The following is a 19,217-nucleotide window of genomic DNA, read 5'->3' on the forward strand; positions in this document are numbered from 1 at the left end:
TGTTATACAATTTTATTGTTATTTATTATAAAAATATATATATTTATAATATATAATAATAATAATAATTATAATAGTATTAATAATAATAAAGAATAATATAATTATTAATTTTGTATATGTACATATTATTTCATTTTAATTAAATACTTTTTATTAATTTATAATTTTATTTTATTAATTTTATATTATATAATAATAATAATAACAATAAATGATAATATAATTATACATTATATATATATATATATATATATATATATATAAATGCTATACAATTTTATTGTTATTTATTATAAAATACATATATAATATATAATAATAGTGATGATAATAGTAATAATAATAAAGAATAATATAATAATAAATGTTATACAATTGTATTGTCATTTATTATAAAAAATATATTATAATATATAATAATAAAAATGATAATTGTAATAATAATAATAAAAAGTATTATAATTATACATTTTATATATATACATATTATTTTGTTGTCATTTTAATTCATAACTTTTTATTAATTTATCAATTGATTTTATATTATATATCAATAATAATGATAATAGTAATAATAATAATAATAAATAATATAATTATAAATTATATATATAATTTTATTTTTTTTGTGTCATTTTGTCATTATTTTATTAATTTTATATCTCAGCTGGTCAATATGGCTTTCAACATGGCAGAATTGTGTCACACTTTGATTATGTAACGCCTAGCAAGAATATATATGATTAAAATAAAAGTATACTTATATTATACTTATATTACTTTTTTTTTTATCTCGGCTGGTCAATATGGATCTCAGTGTGGCAAGATCTTTATTGAACCTTATGTACAAAACCAAAGTTTCTGAGGAAATACTCCATGACATGAACATTTTAAGCATATTTGTCAGAAATACTATTAATCTCTTCAGGTGCAAAACTTTTTATAAAAGGAAAAATTGACTTGAGGTACATTTAAAATGACCACATTGTAATTATAATTGATGTAGCTACAAATTATAATGTCATCATGTATGTATTGATCTCATCCAAGTTAATGGCACTTGTTTAGATTCTTTTCAAGTGGTCTGAAAAATCCCTTCGTTTTTTTCCTTTCTGCCACAAAGTTGGCCTCTCAATATACATCTCAAAGAAAACGGCTGGTGGCATCAAAGCCAAACAACAGGTTTACCGATTGATTTTAGCCTGTCCTCTAATACTGATCTCTCCTTAAACAAACCACCGATCTGTCAAGGACATATTAGTTATAGTGCTGTGGCTCTGGCCTGAACATCTGGAGAACTTTCATCTACAATTCGTCATTCTTCTATTTTTAATACTAGTGGGAAAACCGTGGACCAAAGTCCTTGAAGCTCCAAGTATTGCACAATGTATTAGATGTGAAATATCTGGTCAGTCACTTTGTCCAGCCAAAGCCCTTTGACATCAATAAAAGATACTGGAAAAGTTTATTTATATATGTATGTGTGTGTATATATATATATATATATATATATATATATATATATTAGGGCTGTCAATCGATTAAATTTTTTTAATCGCGATTAATCGCATTGTTGTCATGAGTTAACTCGCGATTAATCACACATTTTTATCTGTTCTAAATGTACCTTAAATTAATACTTTTTAAAGTTTTTAATACTCTAATCAACATTGGCATGGACAAATATGGATGCTTTAATCAAATATGTGTTTATTATTAGTGAAACCACTGTTTACATTATTTGCAGGACAGGGCAGCTCACTTCTTCTGAGCATACAAAATGTACATTAATTATTACATTTGTTTGCCTCTCGGTGCCCACATACTGTCATTTGATGAGGCCAAGTTCTCAACAAAACTGTTTCCATGGTTATAATTTAGTATTTCTGTTATCAGACAACCAAAGTAATATGAAATAATAACTGAAAAAAATCCTGAATTATGGTCATGATTCAATCGCTGAAAAGAATAATTTACAGGCATCTGGACGTAAGTCACTATTCTCTGCATTATTATCGTTGTTTTTAACTTCCTGTTTGAATGGCTTCACGATCCTTTGACTTTTTAGGAGTTTACCCGTTTAAAGTTATGTGATCCCAAAAACCTGCTTCTTTTATTTTTTTTAAGGTATTGTTTTCGTTATAATGTACTGATTCGAGAGCCTGGTCTCATGAAAATGCGCACTAGCACGATTTTCTGTTTCTATTTGCCGTGCTATTAATAAGCTGAAATTAACTTTGGCGTGCATATGATATGCAATTATGCATGTGTTTGACGTGCATTTAATACGCCGTTTTCGCTTGCATACTCCTATGTGGCTTTACGCATCAACCCCACAGCACCGACTCCGCTTGCATTCATTAAATATGGCAGAAGTGCCGGTAGGCAAGTACGCAATAGGATAAAATACAGACGTGCCTGCGTACCGGCCCACTTCAAGCACTGGAAGCAACTTTTCGCTAGGTTGGCAACATTGTGCATCCATTTCTTTAACTGCTAGGTAGTGGGTCAAACAGAAAATGCGCGCTGCGTAAATCGCGCGTTAATAAAATTAGTGCCGTTAAAATGAATTTGCGTTAACGAGTTATTAACGCGTTAATTTTGACAGCCCTAATATATATATATATATATATATATATATACATGTATGTATGTACCTTGATTAAAAGGGCGTCCATGGCGGTAAACTTTTCTTTTTAGCCCTCCTCACAGTTCTTGTGTGTTACCAGTGACATGTAACTATGGAAACGGTGGTTGCCAACACACATGCGATGACACCGACGTGGGGCCCGTGTGTGGATGTCATCAGAAATATGCCCTGCATTCGGACAGCAAGACCTGCATTGGTAAGTCACTGACTCTCAGACACACACATGCTGCTTGATCTGTTTAGCTCTTCTAGCAATGCTCTTCATGGAAACCTTGGCCTCGTCGTATTTACACAATGAGCATGAGGGAGAGAGTGAGGTGAGTGAGCTTAACCAGGGTTATAAGTGCAAGGCTGTTTCTGACAGATTGGACAGTATGTTTGTTGAAGGAGTTTTTGTAGGCCGGCCGAATGGTCCATATCACAGTTTCCGCACTGAGGGTCCCGGTGTGCTGCAGTGAGAGAGTGCATTGGGTTCTGGCCTCAAAGATTGGCCTCACGTCTCGGAGACGAGCACCCCACATCCCAGCCCATGTGGCATCCAGGAACGAACTGCTTCCTTGCGGTTCGGGGCTCTATATACATATGCATTTCAATTGTAGTGTCCTTCAGTCGTGAAGCAAAAATTTAAAGGCATAGTTCACCCAAAGATGAAAATTCTGTCATTTACTCACCCTCATATTATGCCAAACCCATTTGACTCCTGTAGAAAGTGAAATGAGATTTGCACATCTCTTATCGTACAGTAAAAATTAACGGAGGCTGTTGAGCTACAAAAGCTAAAAAAAAAGTTCTCATTTGTATTCACACATAAATCTGCACAGTGCCATTTAAAAATGACATATTATAAAAATCTGACTTTTTCCTTGTTTAAGTGCTATAATTGAGTCCCCATTGCATCTACCAACCCAGAAAACCTGAAAGTGTTTGTTTTGGTAAGCCTTGTTTTGCAAGCATGTGAAAAAATGAGTCAGAAGTCAGATTAGAAAGGGGATGTAGAAAGGGGATCTTATTATATTACCGCCCCTAAACCTGCATGTTTTCTCACACGGTGCCGCCGTTTAGTTTTTGCAACAGCGGTGTACCAGTTCTAATGTCATGCCAAAAGTTTGAGCAAAGCGTGCTGATTCTTCTGTCATTGGCTGCACAGATGAGCACAGAACACTATTTAGAGTCCCAGCCTCAGAGGAGTAAAGAAAGCAGTGGATTTATTGATTTATTTACAGTATATTGCGCTACTGCCACACAGATCTAATATATAAATGTGATTTCTTTCCCAGATTTTGACCTTCACAGACATAACCGTCTGTTTTTGTAACTCATGTGTTTTTAACATAAACTTTGACAGTTTAAGCGCAATAAGACATGAAAGAGAAGTTTAGTTTAGTGCTCACCTGCCGTGTGACAGCCTTTCTGTGTGCTCAGAAAACCCTATATCAGAAGTTTAAACTAAAATGGTTTGAAAAGCATTATTTCAACACAACAGAAATGAAAATGAAAACCAAACAGATGTTTTTAGCAAAGTATCTGAGTTACAAGCTGTAAAGGCACAGCTCTATTCTTGAAAAGGGGGCAGGGAGCAGCAGCTCATTTGCATTTAAAGATGCATGCACGAAAACAGCATGTTTCTGCTTACAGTCAAAATGGGCGTTTTCAAAATGATATAATAAATGATCTGTGATTTTGAGCTGAAACTTTATAGACACATTCTGGGAACACCTGAGACTTGAACCAGAATGTATTCAGACACTTTTAACATTCATCACAATTTATTCGTTATAGACTATAGTAATAAAATATGACAAGAACTTAAAATTATTACACATTAGAGTTTAAATGTGTCAGAACAAACATCTTCATGTCAGGTTTGTAACAAAACATCGTCAGGTCAAAGTGTCAAATCAAATTTTTGGTACCAAATTTATATCAGTTTTACTGATTGTCCACTGTATGAAGCATTTTTGGGTTTAATATGTCACAATTTACTTTTTCTTCTATCCTCAATTACATAAATGCACTATAGTGTTGTGCACTATGGTGTAAAAATTATATCTGGTGTCTGAATAATTTTTGGTTTGACTGTGTATTACATATTGTAAAAAGTGGAACAATAGGTCTCCTTTTAAACAAATTATATTGGCTTATCAGAATCAGTCAGAATTTTAATATCAGAGCCATTTTTGTAGCTTCACAGCCCCTGTCTTTATTCACTATTATTATGTCTAATAGAGCTACTAAATTACCAAAAATTAAAAAAAAAAAAACTATAGATGCAATAAATATACTTAAGTCGCAAGTCATGTTTGTCCTCAGTAACAATAGCTGGGCTTCCATCCAAAATTGTGAATTTAACTTTGGAAGATCGCATAAAACATTTTTCCATCCAGTGAGTCAAAGAGAATGGAACTGTCACTGAAAACTGGCGGAAATTTTTACTAAGAAAAGTAGTAGAAGCCACTGAATATAATGATTGTCATATATAATAAATTACTTGCGCCTGAGAGCAAGCAGGCAGAAGTGGATGCCTGGTTTTTGAAAACGCAGACGTGTAAGACAGTTCTCAGAGGCAGTTATACAGAAATAATTGACCCTGGACCACAAAACCAGTCATAATGGTCAATTTTCATCTCAAAGCTAAAACCATTGATGTATGGTTTGTAAGATAGGACAATATTTGGTCGAGATACAACTATTTGAAAATCTGGAATCTCAGGGTGCAAAATGATCAAAATCTAGAGTAAAACGCATGTAAAGTTGTCAAATTAAAGTTCTTAGCAATGCATATTATTAATCAAAAATGAAGTTCTGATATATTTACGATGTGAAACTTACAAAATATCTTTATGGAACAAGATCTTTACTTAATATCCTAATGATTATTTGGAATAAAAGAACAATTGTATTGCATTTTTTGGATATTGCTACAAATATACCCATGCTACTTAAGACTGATTTTGTGGTCCAGAGTCACATTTAAGCAAGAACATAATAACATTTAAAATGCTGTGCAACAAGATCGGTCAGCTGTTTAGTCAAGTTATGCCATCCCAATTCATGTGACTTTTTTTATGCGCATGCAATGCGTTTCAATCTCTTATTATTCACCCCAAGCAAGCATAAAAACTTTATTGTGAATTAAGGTATTTGTTTTTCAAAATGTGGCATTTCCATCACTCGTTTCTAATGTGATACATGTGCATAAAAACAGGGTGATGGAAACATAGTAAATGATAAAAAGAGAACTCTGAGATTGACCTTGTGTCGTACAGCATCTACAAATCCCAGCCCATGCGGCATCCATGAAAGCATCAAATGTGGATAGCAGTGATTTCCAATGCTTGCTTTAGCAGTTAGTGGCTAATTCAATGATGAAAAAGCCCATTAGTTTTGACACTCAGGGAGCAACACGGCTAATTTGGTCATTCATCTTCTCATCTGGCTTTTATGCTCTCATTGTCTCACACACACAGCTCTACGCGACTATTAGAGCAGAAAATGAGACTTCTGATGTATCTTTGCTCTAGCGAAAGTACGTAAGGGCGGGTTGAGTGAGAGAGAGATGTGTGAACTTGTGTCGGTTCGGGAAGATGTGCTTGATGATGGAAATTTCATCACTGAACTCTCAGTGTGCAAAACACATTCATCATCTGATAATGGTGGAAAAGCCAACCAGTCAGCCCATGGAGTTCTGCCACATTTGCAGAAAGGGAAAACTTTATACGCCATGCGGGTACGGCTTCATCCAGGGGCAATACTTCAGAAATGAAGAGAGAATTTTTTTTTTCAATTCGGTCTTTCCTTTGAAATTCGGGAAGACAAATGACCCGCTGCAGGTAAGTTTAATTTTTATGTTTGTTTTCTTAGGGTGAACCTCATGTCCTCCACAGCGTCTGACCGGCTTTAATAAGTTGTTGTGTCAGCGTGTGTGCATGAGTAAGAGCAAGAAAGCCTTCCAAAGAGCATCTTTTATGTCATTTGGCATACAAGTCTTTGCTGTCTCCTCAATGAACTTGAAACTGAAGGCCAGCTACCACAACATTAGCTGATGACTACATACGCCCCAAGTTTAACATTTAGATCACTTGATATCATTACTCAAGGTATGCACAAGCATAAAGTCTTCCAGACAGTGTGTGTGCACATGAGCTGGGACAAAAATGTTGTAATGAGGAGATAGAGACTTCAGAGTAGTTGGCAGGTGGGTTTAGTAGGCTCGCATGGGCTTGTGAGCAAGTGAAGGCTCATCAGTCACCTTAAAGTGCTCAGGAAATGTCTTTTACCGCACCGCAGTCGCAGTGTGACCAGTCAGATCCTCACACTCAGTCCAAGATGTTCCTGTGGTATGTTAGAAGTATATTTAACGGTGCACTTAGTAATTTTTTGTTTATGTTGTGGCAATGCGTCGGTCGTCTTGAACTTAGTGGCAAGGATGCAAATGCACAAATGCCTTATTTATAATCAGGCATGATTGGTTTTTCCAGAAGCTAAATTGTCCAGTAGCAGAATGGTTACAGAGATAAAAATAGTACTATTTAGTTGGTCATGTGATTTGAAAATGGCGGCCCTCATGAGGTGACATGTGTTTGTACATAAATTCAAACTATTTTACTTCTGCTATTTAAGATTTTGTTGTGCAAAGCGTTTTAATGAAAGGAATAATATGCACAGTTAAAGGGATAACAGTTCAACCTTCTGTCATTGCAAACCTGTATGATTTTCTTTCTTCTGTGAAAGTATAAAATAATATATTTTACAGAACTAAAGTAAATGAGATCCACTGCTTTTAAAAATGTATTGCCTCAGCCTTTGTACCTTTTTTCTGAGAGTGTATAAAAAATACAATGCAGTACAACATTTAGAACAACATGAGGGTGAGAAAATGACAGAATACTGATTTTTGAGTGAACTATGGCTTTGAATAGTTACTTTTTAGCATCATTTAAATAAAAATGAATCTAAGCAGATACTTTTTTATGGTTGCATACACGCACACTTCCACTGGCCACAAGATCATAAGTCCACGATTGTGTTTTGTTGTACCTGCTGATTGCCGTACACTGGATTGGTTCGTCTCTCTCTGGCAGCTCAGAGCCCGGAGCAAACTCTCTCCCATCAAACTCAATCAAATCTTCCTTTACAGCCTCCACGGAGCGACACCAAACGGCCGCAGTGACCAGAAGAGAAGTGTATAGACTGCTCCCACCCCATTCCTGTCTCCCTTCTCCTCCTTTCTTCCTCCTCCTCTACCTCTCTCTCTCTATCTCTCTGTCTCTCTGGACCCTTGCTGTGGTCTGTGTGTTTAGCTGTGCTGTGTGGGTCTGGTCTTTCCCTGTGTTTAGCGCTCCTTTAGGATCCTGTGTGTGTGCCGTGTCTCATGGGCTCCCTGCTCTTCCTCCTGCCTCTCTGGTGAAAGTTACTGATTGCCTGTCTTGTCTGCAATTTTAAAGGGTGATTCTGACTGGAATAAAGAGGTTTATAAGCGAATTCAAAGGTAAAACGGGTTAAACGCACCTCTCAATTGCAGCCTGATCAACGGTAGCGCCCCCACCAATCAGAAAACGACATCCCCTCTGACCAGCCAATCTGTACACCAGTCCCGCCCCCCTGCCTGACCCTCTGAAATCAGCCGGCCAATGGCATCTCCTCGTCCTTGACCCCTCCCACAACAAGCATGAACCAACCCCATCTGCAACCTTGAATAAAAAGAGTCACTAAACAATGGCCTCCACTCCACTTTCATCTGTCACTCTTTTTTCATTTAGAGCGTCCCTCTCTCCTCCTCATGCCAGTTGCATGTTTTCCTCCTCCCTGCACTCTTGCTGTCTTCTTATCGGCTCACTTCCTGTCCTCTCACACTAACGCACGAGCTGTCATTCGCCTGCATGGTTTTGTCCGTGTGAAATTTCTTTCTATTCCGTTGTTTTCCCTTCTTTATTGGTAAAAAACATTAATAGTAACCCCTCTGTGCTTTTTTATGGTTACTGTAGTCACAGTAGAGGTAGTAGATTATTGATAAGTTTGCCTTTTGCTTATTTATTTAATTTTTCTGTGACATCGCACTCACTCCAACCTCTGATTGGTGGAGTCCTCTAAATGGGGCCAGTCAGAGCCATGTCTGTATACACACAAATCATAAACACACAAATAGTACAGACAGATTTCTGTAAACATGCACACCCATTTTTATTCTAGCGTTCTCCAGTCTGTGACGAAGACGAGGGGACGAACAGACAGTTTTAGTGCCTGATCTTAAAGGGAGAGATCACCCAAAAAAATAACCTACTCTACCTAATGTCATTCCAAACCTGTATGACTTACTTTCTTCTGTTCAACACAGATGTGGAAAAAGCGGAAGAGTGGTCATGCTGCTGAAAGTAAATGGGACAAATGCTGTCAAGCTCCAAAAAACGATACAGAAGCACCATAAAACTAGTCATCAGTGTCAATTTTGACCTTGTACATTCAAAAATAGCACATCAAGGTGTGTTGCTGTGAACATTCCATTGTGCCATTTTTGATCATTAAAATCCATTTAAAAAAATAAATACATTTTGGTCAGATATCATATAGCTTAATTTATATACGGCACATCAAGATGTATTGACCATGTCTTTGACATTAAACCTGGCAGGATGCATCTTGATGCAAACAAAAATAGTGATTTCCAGCAATCAAAGACTTAAAAGGCTTATATGTCTTCAAAAGCCTACAAAAATTGCCAGACAACTACGTTTATGGTGCATTTTTGTCTTTTTTAAAGCTTGACAGCCCTTTTCATGTAACAGAAAAGAGCAGTGTGAACATTCTGCTTAGTATCTACTATTTGATTCTATCAAAGATAGCAAGTCAGAATGGTTTGGAACAGAGAAATGTCATATTTGGGTGAACCGTCCCTTTAAGGCAGGATATCCACATCCTGATTGGCTCCCTTTTTGCCTCCACCCGTTCAGGATTGACTCCCTTCGGCCCAGACCCCACCCTCTAACTCTAACACCAATCCTGTGCTTGTATTTGCATGCTCGGAAGCCATTACCGTCCTCACGACACTTGCGCCCGGCCATTCCCTACTCGTAAAGTGGTTTTCTGCATTGACTCGACTGTCAAAGCCAGTTGTAATATGTGTTCCATAGACAAACAGGCAACCAGCGCTGCCCCAGACTCTGTCATTCATCCACCTCTCGGCATGCCCCACCTTCCTCTCATGGACCCCACCATGAGACCTCCATCCTTTTCATGTCATCCTCCTCTGTCACTGAGTGTGTCCTTTTTGTGTCCTGTTTTGTCATCTCATGCAGTTTGTCTCGTATCCATCCTTTCCCTTATTTTTTTTCTGCTTCTCTGTCTCTCTCTCCCTCCTCCACTGCTCGTTCTCTCTGTTACTGAGGTAAACAAGTGGCCGTTTGATATGGAAGACGAACTACAATGGAAACAGCATCTTGTTGTCACTCTCAGCCCCTCCCGTCCAATCCCTGTCCCCCTTTTGTTAAGCTCCTCCCACATTCCCATGTTCGTTTTTCCCTCATTTCGGGAGATCTTGATATTCTTTTATTTGTTCATGTGATTAACACTCTAACAGGGTTTTTTGCACTTCTTCATGGCTTTACGCCTCTTGGCTTTGGTTTGGGCTCAAACGCCAAGATGGTCAGGCAGCCCGCGTCCCGGCGTCCACGTGTCGCCAGAGGCGGGTCGGCCTGTAGCGGGGCTGTCTGTGCGGGCGATGGACATTGGGCTTCTCATTAACCTACTCCTCCCTGTTTGTCCCCTGTCACTTGTGTTTTAGAGAAAGATGAGGCTGCAATTGAGAGCTCTGAATTCAATACCACGTCAGTAGCTGATGTGGACAAGCGGGTGAAACGTCGTCTACTTATGGGTAACTCTTTTCTTCCTCTTTCTATGTGTTGCCATGGCGCTTGTGCTTCTACCCCCTCGTTTCTTTCTGTCCTTTAGTTTGTTTGAGTTGCTTTGCTTTCCTTTGCCCTTCCCCCGAGGTCACTCGTTCGATATTTCTGTGTCTGACCCTACTACAAATTAGAGAAATGTCCCTTCAAACATGACAAGGTTCCTTTTGCACTCTCCTCCAACTGTCTTCGACGCCGCCGCCTCTTCTCTTTGACAAAACAACACGACTAACAACTGATCGCTTCCATCCACTCCCAATTCCAAAAAGCGACACTGGATTGCTCTACACTGGATAATAAACCAATCCTCGCTTTTCCAGTTGACTGTATGACTTAAACATTAGGCCAGTTTTAGAGGAACATTTGTGGGCTGAATACCGAACAAATAATGGCAGGATAATTTTATGGAAGAAGAATGACACAAGGGTTGGTTCAGACCGTTCCACATCATAGGATGCTGTGGGCTGTGGTGAACCGCAGCGGAAGATGCCTGACATCATTTTTTACGCTCTATTAATAGTATGTGTTCTTAAAAATTAAACACTGGCATTTATCATCTGCCCGCATTTACCCTCTGTCATCTGCGCTCCATAAACTTGTGTCTGTAAATTTGCTCACCATTAGAAATGTTTCTATTCTCCATGCTCTCCTTATTTTTAAGTCAACATGAAATGCCAAACCCATTTTACTTTCATACTTATGCTTTTCTTATTGAGACAAGCTTCAATTAGAAAAATGTAGGGCTTGATTGATCATGAAAAGTGGGTGTAAAATACCAAAATGGACCAATAATTTGTAATGCACCACCCTGAACCACAAAACCAGTCATAAGGGTCTTTTTTTTAAATTGAGATTTATATAGCATCTGATGTATGGTTTGTTAGGATAGGACAATATTTGGCCGAGATACAACTATTTGAAAATCTGGAATCTGAGGGTGCAAAAAAAATCCAAATATTGGGAAAATCACCTTTAAAGTTGAACAATGAAATTCTTAGCAATGCATATTACTAATCAAAAATTAAGTTTTGATATATTTACAAAATATCTTCATGCAAAATGATCCTTACCTAATATCCTAATGTTTTTTGGCATAATTGAAATATCTGTAATTTTGACTCATACAATCTATTGTTGGCTGTTACTACAAATATACCCATGCTACTTAAGACTGGTTTTGTGGTCCAGGGTCACAAATGTTTTTTTTTTAATCCGTATAATGGTGCATTTGATGGAAAAAGAATGTCATAGAGCCAAAGCGAGTTATTCTATTGGATGCTTTTTTTCCAACAGTAATACTGTGCATTGATAAATCGTTCACATTAAGACCAAGAACGTATTAAGAAAGTAAATAGGTCAATTTTGGTTTCATGTTGACTGTAATGTGTCTTTAATAGAGGAATGATCGTTTCCAGGGTGCCGAACAGAAATGCAGAATAATGTTTTAGTTTCCAGTCCATCTGCTACGGTTAGCTCTCCTAAGAGAGAGAAGATAACTCACACAGACTAGAACCTCAGAAATATATCAGCCATTTAGCCATTTGTCCTTAAATTCATGAACCGAGGCCAAGATGTTGTCAGACAGACAACAGATCTGCCTTTGTATGGCAGAAAAACTGTTTGTAAAGTATTTGGGGAGGACAGAGCAGACTATGAGGTAGTAGAGAGCTCATTTGTATTCTATTTCTAAAAATAAAAGTGTAGATTCATCTTATTACAATGAAAAAATAATGATTTAATCCAATTACATTTAGTCCAGTTTTCGATTCATGAATCTCTCACTACCGTTTTTGACAATTGTAGGTACACCCAGGAACCTGACGACGCAGAAACCGATGCAGAAATCTGTCTTTCACCCTTTATCACCTTTCTTCCGTCTTTATTAATTTCTGAAATAGTGTCTTTGGATAATAACATTGCTTTCTCATCCCTGTAGTCCTGTAGCTGCATTGAAGAAAGACAAACGTTTAACCCTCCTTTGCTTCTTCTTCATTTTAGTTTGAGTTTGCTGCCCTCCTTGAGCTGATATTTAATTATTTTCTTCCCTATAATGTATTTCTGTTTCTTTTCAAAATGCTATTAGGCCTCAGAATGTTTTATTTTATGGATTTATATATATATATATATATATATATATATATATATATATATATATATAAAAATTCTCAACTGTGCTACTTTTGACTTTTGAGTAGATTGTACCATGAACTGTTTGGAGAGCTTGTGAAGACTTTTGAGAACGTGTCGACAAGTCACATGTGATGTCATCACCGTCTAGCTCACTGACCTCATTATTTCGGCCGTCTAAGATCATATTCCAAGTTTCATGATACACAAATGGGCCCGTTATGACAGATTCACACGAATATCTTGGCTTTGCATGTGAGTGTTTGTGCAAGTGTGTGTGTGTTCCATCACACAGCAGCCACAGGAGAACGCTAGATTTGACACTCGGCGTTCCCGCTTCATCCTGCCCTCCTGTCACAGCTGGGGCCAACAGCACCAGGATGTGACCGATCCTGACAAATTAAACTGGAAAGTCGGTGTCAGAAAGAAAGCTGCTATTGTACCCAGGCATGATGGGAAACCCAGAGCCTGGAGAGGAGGAGGAGAAGAAGAAGAGAAAGTGAGACACAAAGAGGTGTTTTGAAAAGGTGGTCATTTAGCAGCAGGGGGGAATTGAAGGAATTTGATCTAAATAAACTGCCATGTGTCGGGCACATGTGGAAAGGGGCTGATTCTGATGCGTTGACCTCCGGAGCGTGATCCAAATAAACGTCACACACCTCTGGGCAGCTGTCTCTCGGCACCGACCGTTCAGCCCGGATTTACCACCTCATCTGAAAGTTGTTGTAGGCAATGAAGCTCTCGATGTGTGGAAGGCCTGTGTGGTTTCCTGCACCTCCCAAAGAAGGGCTGCTTTTCAGCAGTGGGACGTTCAGTCAAATTCTCTCCAGTCGTCTGCGGACTTCTAGTTTTATGTGGCCTTTTGCCAAAAGGAGCCAGCGAACATGAACATGACGGCTGAGGAATCTTCATCTTTCGTCGTGGAGAGATATGTAAACATACAAATCCATCAATCAGAAGACCACGCCCATTTAGAGTTAGCCACACCTCTTTTTAAGAACTTTTTTTCACAGCTAACTTAATCAAACTTTGTTTGCGTGCACACATGTCCCATGTACATGTCCCTGGGCAAAAGACGGTCCAGCTGTTCTTGAAGCAGTTGAATTGCCCATAGCATTAGACTCTAATAACAGGGTCTTTTGACACGCTTAATAAATCATTAACAGAAAGCTGCTTCACCCACTCCCCCATTTTGCAAAAAAAAAAAAAAAACGTCCTGTTTTGGATGTAGATCTTCTACACCTTGACTCCTTTGTGTCCTCAACCAAATTCCCTGTGGGTTTTTGTCTTGGACTGTGTGGTCAACGAAAAGCAAACTTGATGGCTTATAGCAAAGATCCCAAATAGACACATTGGATCCCTTCATAGTAGTTAACCTTGCACTATGTGCTAACTAGGTGTGATTACGGACATAAAATCTGGTCCAATCCAAAAATATCCCATGTTTAATATAGTGTAATGCAGAGTGAGAGTTTGGACCAATGAGATTTCACAGTGGGCAGAGCTACTGACAAATCTCGTTTTAATTTAAATATGTGGCTGTTTTTTTTTTTTTTTTTTTGCATGATAATGTTTCATATGAACATGATTGTGTGATGACATCACATATAAGACATATAAGCATTTAGGCCTAAGTTCAATATTTTACCTAACATATACAGTTAAAGTCAAAAGTTTGCCGAATCTGGAAAAAATAAGAGGAATCATACAAAATGCATGTTAGTTTTTATTTAGTCCTGACCTGAATAAGAGATGTTACATAAAAGACGTTTACATATAGTCCACAAGAGAAAATAATAGTTGAATTTATAAAAATGACCCCGTTCAATAGTTTACATCCCATTGATTCTTAATACTGTGTTCTCACCTTATTTTTGTTTTGTGATGGTTGTTCATGAGTCCCTTGTTTGTCCTGAACTGTTAAACGGACCACTGTTTTCAGCATTTTTGTGTATTTGAACCCTTTCCAACAATGATTATATGAGTTTGAGATCCATCTTTTCACACTGAGAACAACTGAGGCACTCATATGCAGCTATTACAGAAGGTTCAAATGCTCACTGATGCTCCAGAAGGAAACACCCCTGGTGGTGAAAACCTTTGAAATTTGAAGATCAGGGTAAATTTTACTTATTTTGTCTTCTGGGAAACATGTAAGTAATCTTCTGTAGCATCTGAGGGCAGTACTAATTGGAAAAAAATGTGATATTTAGGGAAAATAAGAAAAATGTAAATTGTTTGTATGTAAACTTTTGACTTCAAATGCGTTACCTTTAAGGGGTAAAACAGTTTCATATGCCTCCAAATGCAAGCAAAACAGTGTTTTTTTCAGTTAAATTGCTTATTTATTTACTTTCTCTCCACAGCTATTCATGTGACAAGACTAACCGGCTCACCCTCTGCTTCCACCCTCCACCTAAAACGCTGTTCGTTTTCTGATTTCCCTTCTGTTAACTTTAACTTTAGGAAAAAGCACAACTCTTCTTTTTTTGTGTGTGTTTTGTTTCACGTTTTGAGTGCCCAAGTTGCCAAGGAAGTCTTTATCTTTGGCTTTATTGGGGCTTGAGAGATGGTCCTGATTTCATGCAGTATGTGTTTTATGTCTGTCACGAACCTTGTCATCTTCTAAGTTAAAGTGCTGTGTTAGTTTCGTTACTCCTGATAAACTACCAGCTGCACTCATTGGGATTCATTTCTGACATGCACCCTTTCAAAAAAATAGTTGCGGTCAAGCCTAGATCTCAAAACAACTGCACATCCTCACTTAGTTCTTAGTTAACCGTGTGTAAACCTGTCAAAAAATGATTTCTAATTGTGTTTATGCTCCCTTACTTCCTCTGTCTGTCCCATCCTATGTGTTTGTTTGCCCAGAGACCTGTGCGGTGAACAACGGCGGTTGCGATCGCACCTGCAAGGACACGGCCACCGGGGTGCGCTGCAGTTGTCCGGTGGGCTTTACCCTTCAACCCGACGGAAAGACCTGCAAAGGTCAGTGTGGATGTGTGTTGTTTGTGTGACTTGTGTTTAAAGTTGCAAAGAGCATGTCCTGATTTCCTCCTTCCATGTGCTTTTGAATGTCAGGGAACAATTTGAGATTTCCTGTATTTAGACTGCGAGGCTCGGATTAAATTGGAGACACGTTATTAGATGAATTCTTTTGCTCAAAATGGTCAGGTATTGGCGTATGTGTGAGGGTGTGTGATCCCAAGCCAAGACCAACTGGCTTTACGTCCGTTTGTCCTGTCGTGTGGAATGGGTCGGTGATGTCCGTGTTGTTGTTGCTTTGGCTGCGAAGCATTTCTTCTTCCGAAATTCCAGCTTTGACGTCAATGACCAGGGGTTTCAAAGTAAAACGACCGCGGAGCGATCTTGGCACGGGATGATGGTGGGTTCTCTCTAAACAAACACGCTCAAGAACTCACTGACCATACTATGGTCCTGCACACTTCCAAATTAATCGCTTCCTGTTCTACCTAAATTGGTGATGGTGAACAACCTTGTGGATCTCTATATGGGCACCTGTTGGGTCACTTCAGGAGAATGTGTCTGAAATTGGCTGCTTTTTCTTGTCGTTTTCCTGAGTGGTTGCTGTAGTGATGGCATGGTCACGTGACCATTTCTTCAAGAAGGAAGAGAATGTAGCACATATGTGCGTGAAACAGCCCCGTCTGCGCCATACAGCGAAACGCCTCTGCAAACCAACCACTGTTTGATTAGTGAGGCTGTCATGCAAAAGCACACATGCATATAAACACTCACACATAGCGCCATCCTGAGGCCTTTAAAGACCTCTGTATCTGTGTTGACGTATTTCCTGTTGAGACAGGAAGTTTGGGCGAGACTCTTTTTTTTTGCTCTAGTTTGCATCACAGCCACTAGAATGATTTGCAGCTGAAAGCAAGTGTTTAAAATTACCCCATGATTTACTCTTTCAGAATAATACAGCCAGTGTTATATTAAAAAATGTCCTGGCTCTTCCAAGCTTTATAATGGCATAGAATGGCTGTTGAGATTTTGAAGTTCAATAAAGTGTATCCATCCATCATAAAAAGTACTCCACACGGCTCTGGGGGTTTAATAAAAGCCTTCTGAAGTGTTTTGATGTGTTTGTGTAAGAAAAACATCTGTATTTAAAACTTTATCAAGCATAATCTCTAGCTTTAAAATTGCATTAAATGGCTGTTGAGATTTTGAAGTTCAATAAAGTGCATCCATCCATCATAAAAAAGTACTCCACACGGCCCTGGGGATTTAATAAAGGCCTTCTGAAACATTTCGAAGCATTTGTGTAAGAAAATCATCCGTATTTAAGAATTGATCAACTGTAATTTCTGGTTTTATAATGGCATTGAATGGCTGTTGAGATTTTGAAGTCCAATAAAGTGCATCAATCTATCATAAAAAGTACTCCACGCGGCTCCATGGGTTTAATAAAGGCCTTCTGAAGCGTTTTGATGCATTTGTGTAAGAAAAACATCCATATTAAAAACTTCATAAACCATGATCTCTAACTTTATAATGGCAGTGAATGGCTGTTGAGATTTTGAAGTCCAATAAAGTCCATTCATCATAAAATGTTCTCCACGTCACTCCGGGGGTTTAGTAAAGGCCTTCTAAAGTGAATTGATGCATTTGTTGAAAAAAAAAAAAAAATCCGTATTTAAAACTTTATAAACTGTACTCTCTAGTTTTATAGTGGCATTGAATGGCTGTTGAGATTTTGACGTCCAATAAAGTCCATCCATCCATCATTAAAAGTGCTCCACATTGCTCCGGAAGGTTAATAAAGTATTTTTAAAGTGCTTCGATGTGTTTGTGTAAGAAAAACATCCGTATTTAAAACGTTATAAACCGTAATCTCTAGCTTTATAATGGCATTAAATTGCTGTTGAGATTTCGAAGTCCAATAAAGTGCATCCATCCATCATAAAAAGTACTCCACACGGCTTCGGGAGTTTGATAAAGGCCTTATGAAGAAAATTGATGCGTTTGTGTAAGAAAAACATCCGTATTTAAAACTTTATGATCTGTAATCTCTAGCTTTATAATGGCATTGAATGGCTGTTGAGATTTTGAAGTCCAATAAAGTGCATCCATCCATCATAAAAAGTGTTCCACACGGCTCCAGGGGTTTAATAAAGGCCTTCTAAAGCGTTTCAATGCGTTTGTGTAAGAAAAACATCCATATTTTAAACTTTATAAACCGTAATCTCCAGCTTTATAACGGTATTGAATGGCTGTTGAGATTTTGAAGTCCAATAAAGTGCATCCATATATCATAAAAAGTACTCCACATGACTGCAGGGTTTAATAAAGGCCTTCTGAAGCAAATTGCTGTGTTTGTGTAAGAAAAACATCCATATTTACAACTTTATAAAATGTAATCTCTTGCTTTTTAACTGTTGTACGCGCGCTCACAAAAGTGTCTTGCTAGAACCAAGTTTTGTATAGATGCACTTTATTGGATCTCAAAATCTCCACAGCCATTCACTGCCATTACAAAGCTTGGAAGAGCCAGGACATTTATAATATAACTCCAGTTATATTCGTCTGAAAGAAGAAAGTCATATACACTTAAGATGGCTTGAGAGTGAGTAAATCATGGGGTAATTTTATTTTTTAAGTCTACTGTTCCTTTTAAGGCTCATAGAAATGAATTTAATCCCACAATGGGGTCTTTAAAAAACATTTTTTTCTTGTAACATACAATAATGTACTTTTTTGTGAGTTTTAATAGGATGCCATCAGAGGGGTGTATTGTGTTAGCGTGAGGTGTTTTGTGTATCTCTGTGTTTGTACTGTAAGATGGATGTTGGTCTGGTTCGGCTGCGACCCGCCCTAATAATTAGGACTGCCTGAGGGTCTGCCTTCATAAATCCAGCACAGGGCCTTAGATCTGCTCACTGACACACCATTTATCACACACACACTCATGCACTCACACACATACTTTTGGGTCAATTATCACAGGTGTGCAGAGCCAGTGACCGCTTATTACTGCCTGTTAGTGAACTCTGTAAAAATAGCATGTAATCAAGCTCTTTAGTAAAGAAGAACAAGGGTGCAAAAACAGGGACGAGCAATCCTAAAGGATGTTACATTGGACTCTAGCTGTGAACGCTAGATATGACACTCTAGACGTCTTTGTTCAGTTAGGTATCAAGTGTAAGTGAACAGTGTTTCTCAGATGTCCTTTTGATCGTCTGTATCAACATATTAGTTGATGCTTTGATGCTTCTGACTTAATGCTGACTGGCTGGAGGACACTCAATAATGATTGCTCAATTTTATACAGGTCCCCTCACATCATTTTAGGCAATTCAGTTTTATTTTTAAATACATTTATATACATTTGAAGTGGATCAAAACCTTTCATCAACGTTGTCCTTAAACCAAAACAATACCTGTTCTTGTTTTAGAACAATTTTGATCTTTGATCCACTTCAAATGTTGACTACTATATTTTTTATTTTATTTTTTTAGATTTTTTCAAATTTATCTAATAAAATTTTTTTTTCAAAGTAATGTAAAAATTGTAAACG

The 19,217-nt window shown here is 37.9% G+C and overlaps 1 protein-coding gene across 1 annotated transcript; it reads left to right on the forward strand.

Annotated features, from left to right (window-relative positions):
- Positions 1–2,369: 2,369 nt before the first annotated feature.
- On the forward strand, positions 2,370–16,075 carry LOC141332742 (signal peptide, CUB and EGF-like domain-containing protein 1). Its single transcript, XM_073837705.1, has 5 exons — positions 2,370–2,388; positions 2,733–2,849; positions 10,431–10,520; positions 15,547–15,663; positions 15,885–16,075. The coding sequence occupies exons 1-5, from the start codon at positions 2,370–2,372 to the stop codon at positions 16,073–16,075; spliced, it is 534 nt and encodes a 177-aa protein (XP_073693806.1).
- The last annotated feature ends 3,142 nt before the right edge of the window (positions 16,076–19,217 follow it).

The sequence above is a fragment of the Garra rufa genome, chromosome 4, assembly GCF_049309525.1.
Source record: "Garra rufa chromosome 4, GarRuf1.0, whole genome shotgun sequence".
Taxonomy (NCBI): Eukaryota; Metazoa; Chordata; class Actinopteri; order Cypriniformes; family Cyprinidae; genus Garra; species Garra rufa.

Excerpts from the sequence above, each read along its gene's own strand:
- LOC141332742 (XM_073837705.1), top strand. Across the intron at positions 10,521-15,546 it reads GAAACGTCGTCTACTTATGG|AGACCTGTGCGGTGAACAAC; the intron begins GTAACTCTTTTC and ends TTGTTTGCCCAG. Across the intron at positions 15,664-15,884 it reads CGACGGAAAGACCTGCAAAG|CCAAGACCAACTGGCTTTAC; the intron begins GTCAGTGTGGAT and ends TGTGATCCCAAG.